At 41.5% G+C, this 3,638-nt stretch overlaps 1 protein-coding gene across 1 annotated transcript; it reads right to left on the bottom strand.

Annotated features, from left to right (window-relative positions):
- Positions 1-1,207: 1,207 nt before the first annotated feature.
- LOC113646159 (platelet glycoprotein V) lies at positions 1,208-3,638 on the bottom strand. The gene is made up of 2 exons (XM_027152203.2): positions 3,480-3,638; positions 1,208-3,302 (listed from the first exon to the last, which is right to left on the bottom strand). Exons 1-2 carry the CDS (start codon positions 3,489-3,491, stop codon positions 1,500-1,502), a joined length of 1,815 nt encoding a protein of 604 aa, XP_027008004.1. The 5' UTR covers positions 3,492-3,638; the 3' UTR covers positions 1,208-1,499.

The raw sequence follows: 3,638 nt of genomic DNA, 5'->3' as shown, positions 1-3,638 counted from the left end.
CACTCATCTATCTGAAGCAGTGGAACTGAAGTAGAACATGTCTTCAGCATCAAGGTCCTGACTGTGCACATCTCTGAGACACAGCAGCGTCTCTACTTCCCGAGGAGACTGAACAAAGTAGATCCACCAGACCTTAACAGGCTTCTAGAACTGCACCACTGAGAGAATCCTGACAAACTGCATCACAGTGTGCTATGACATATCCACGGTGTAAATGGTGGTGAAGACATCATTGGTACCTAGAGTCCAAGCTTTCCAGGCTAGTATTCATTCTGGGGACCACTTAGCTGTCAGTCATTGCCTTAGAGTTCCAGGACATATGAGAGTGGCCAAGAAAGACAGCTCTCTCTGTCCCAGTATCGGTTCCCACTAACTGCATAACCATTAAGACTAAGAACCGTTTACCACTTATCAATTCTATATCTCCATTAAGTTGGTCAGTGAACACACACTCCTCATCACCTCGAGGACAAAAACCGCAGTTCTCCGGTCACTCGTTATAAGATTGTTCCTTTGGCCTGTGGGGTATTGCCGATAAGACGACCTTGTGTTTTGCTCTGCTTTTTCATCCCTCATTCTTTGCTCTTTCATCCCTTCTTTGAATTTGTAGCACTATATCTCTTGTGCTTCAGTTTCACTTCTCTTTCTGCTTGGCTGGCTGCATCCTGCTATGGCATTGCTTCTCTCTCCACAAGTATGTCTTCTGCTTTTGGGTCTAAATCAATCATTAGCTGTAACAATTTGTAGACATTATTGCACAAGCTTAAAAAAGCTTGTAAGGATTTATTTCGAATAAAAAATAAAAAAGGATTTAAACGTGTTAAAGAGATGTGTACTTTTACCCATATTCACTTCCTAAGTTTTGTTTGCAGAGTAATACTTAGTACCTCAAAACTTGTGAAACATGCTCTTGGTTGTCCGTCCGTTCGTTCCATTCTTTACACTGCTTATCCAACTGGGTCACAGGGAACCTGGAGTCTATCCCAGGCGATTCAGAGTACAGGGCATCATGCACTCTGGACAGGATACCAGTCTATCACAGGGCACAATCACACAGACCTGTTCACTCACTATGGATAATTTAGAGATACCATCCAGTCTACAACGGATATCTTTGGACTGGCGGAGGAAACCTGAGTATCTAAAGGAAACCCTAAAGGCATGGTGAGAACATTCAAACTCCACAAATCCATCAGATTATAATAGCTAATTTCATCAGGTCACATTTTATTTTATTCAAGATCTAAAACAGTGATTAACTGACTTAGATTCAGAATTATACATAAGGGGGGGGGGGGGGGGGTTAATAAAAAAATGAAAATTGTTATATATTTTAGGAGTTGTCTCCAGAAAACAAGTTGTACACAAATCATAATATTAACATGATGTTGTAATTAACACTCAGTGTTCAAGCAGGTACAGTAAAGTCATAATGAGTCAGGACAACATACACACTGTGGCTAGAGATTAATAATAAAATGAACTGCGATGTACTTTTTCTAGAGTTTGTCCTTAAAACGCCGCAATCGTTTAGTCACGATTGTCTGAACTTTAAGAGGCTTACCTAATTTATACAGAGCCTTGTATAGACGGAAGAGTGCATAAGCATTGGCTATGATCAGGAGAACACCAGTGACTACGATAACAACATGCAAAGCCATCAAAAACCCACTGTACAGTCCAGTAGCAGGTACCTTCCACAGGTACACCCAGCGTCGGAGCCGATTGTTATGGATGATATCAGGACCGTTAACAAGGACCAGGGTGTCATAGAATACACTGGACTTGATGGCCTCTGTATGTACTTCCTTACTTGTAGAAGAGGTTAGTGTGTTCAGATGTACTGAATGAGTAGCAACGTGGAGGTCTCTTATAGTGGTGACACCACATTTCAGACTGTCACTATTTAACGCCACTAGTTGTTTGTTAAATAAGTAGTAAGGTGTATGGCATAAGACATTGTGTAGGTCAGTAACTATATTTTGATTTTCACTAATCCATTCTGCAAAGTCCAGAATATTGCATGTGCAATTCCATTTGTTTTGTCCAAGCTTAAGAAAACGCAGTGCAGTGGGATGTACAAAAATATCTCCCGGGAGGTAATCCAGGTCGTTAGTGCTCAGCTCAAGATCGGTTAGTCTTTGGAGATTTCGAAAGAGCTTTGCTGAAAGGGACTTGAACTTGTTACCACTGAGCGATAGGGTCATAAGATTGGTTAGGGCTGAAAACTGATCTTGGTGTAGTTCATGAAGTATGTTGAATCTTAAAGATAGTTTTTGAAGTCTGGGCAAGGACCAAAAGAGATCTTTTGGTAGCGAGGAGAGCTTCTCATTATAGTGGAGATTTAAAGCCCTGAGGCCAGTCATGTTAGCAAAAAGGTTCCAGGGCACAGTGGTAAGATAAGTATTATACAAGTAGAGTTCCTGAAGTCTTGGCATGTGACCTACTAGCTGGTCTGGCAGAGAGAGTAGAGGATTTTTGGAAAGTGTAAGTTTTGTAAGGTTGGGTAGATAGTAAAAGGTCTCTCTTGGAATATAATGAAGTTGGTTGGCAGACAGAGTCAGGGTTAACAGGGAAGGCATGTGCCAAAAAAGTCGAGGTGGGATTGCGTGGATTTGGTTTTTCTGTAGCATGAGCATTTCCAGGTTGTGCAAATGATCAAAGGAACCTTCCTCTATAGTCTTCAGCTGGTTGGAGTACAGTATTAGCTCCTTGAGTTGCTTAAGGTTGTGGAACAACATGCGTGGGATCTCTTGTAGTAGGTTCTCAGCCAGGTTCAGTTTTTCTAAGCTTGTCAAATTCTGGAAGATTCTGGCATCCAAATTTGGAATTTTGTTTTTGCTGATGTCTAGATCTTTGAGATTGGCCAGCTGTTTAAACATGTCTGCGTGGAGAGACACCAGTTGATTACTATCCATGTGAAGCTGCTTTAGTTCCTCCAGGCTGCTGAACACACTTGATGGAAGGTCCGAGATGGAGTTAGATGGCAACACAATTGACCGGAGTTGAGAAGCATTGTAAAAGGCTTCTGGGTGGATAGTGGCAAGAGGACTGTTGCTAATTTGTAGACGGTATAAAAGAGCAAGAGCCTGGAAACTATGGGAATTAAGGACTGTTATGTGAGTTTTGTTGAGAATTAAGCGGAAAGTTTCATTGGCATTCAGGTGTGGGATTTCGGTGATGTCCCCGGTGCATGAAACATCCCCATTTGGAAGGCACACACAGCTACTTTGACAGGAAAGGCTGAGTGGGAGCTGCAAGCCCAGATGCAGTAGAATAAGAAAGAAGCCCATTGTCTCAGACTGCAAAAGAGTACAGAAATAGAACAGATGAGAAATTCAGTTCCTCTCTGTCAGTTACTAGTAATAGACCTACACGTATCCAATTTCAAGCGAATAAAATGATGGAAATGATGTTATTGAAGGTTACTTAAACCACAAGCACAAGAGAGAAACCTTATTATCCAGCGATGTACTTACCTTTACTTTCATCCCCGAACTCTGCAATGGAATTGTATATTTTTATGGATATCAATCTCCACTTTAACAGTGCAAACTCATAACTCATCAAAGCTCTTCCAACCGCTCATCAGAGAAGGTCTTCTTATAATGGAACAACTATTGTCTCCGCCTGTGTTA

Source organism: Tachysurus fulvidraco, chromosome 2 (assembly GCF_022655615.1).
Source record: "Tachysurus fulvidraco isolate hzauxx_2018 chromosome 2, HZAU_PFXX_2.0, whole genome shotgun sequence".
NCBI classification, from domain to species: Eukaryota; Metazoa; Chordata; class Actinopteri; order Siluriformes; family Bagridae; genus Tachysurus; species Tachysurus fulvidraco.
Note: the sequence above shows the minus strand (reverse complement) of the source record. Positions and strands in the feature narration are given on the sequence as shown.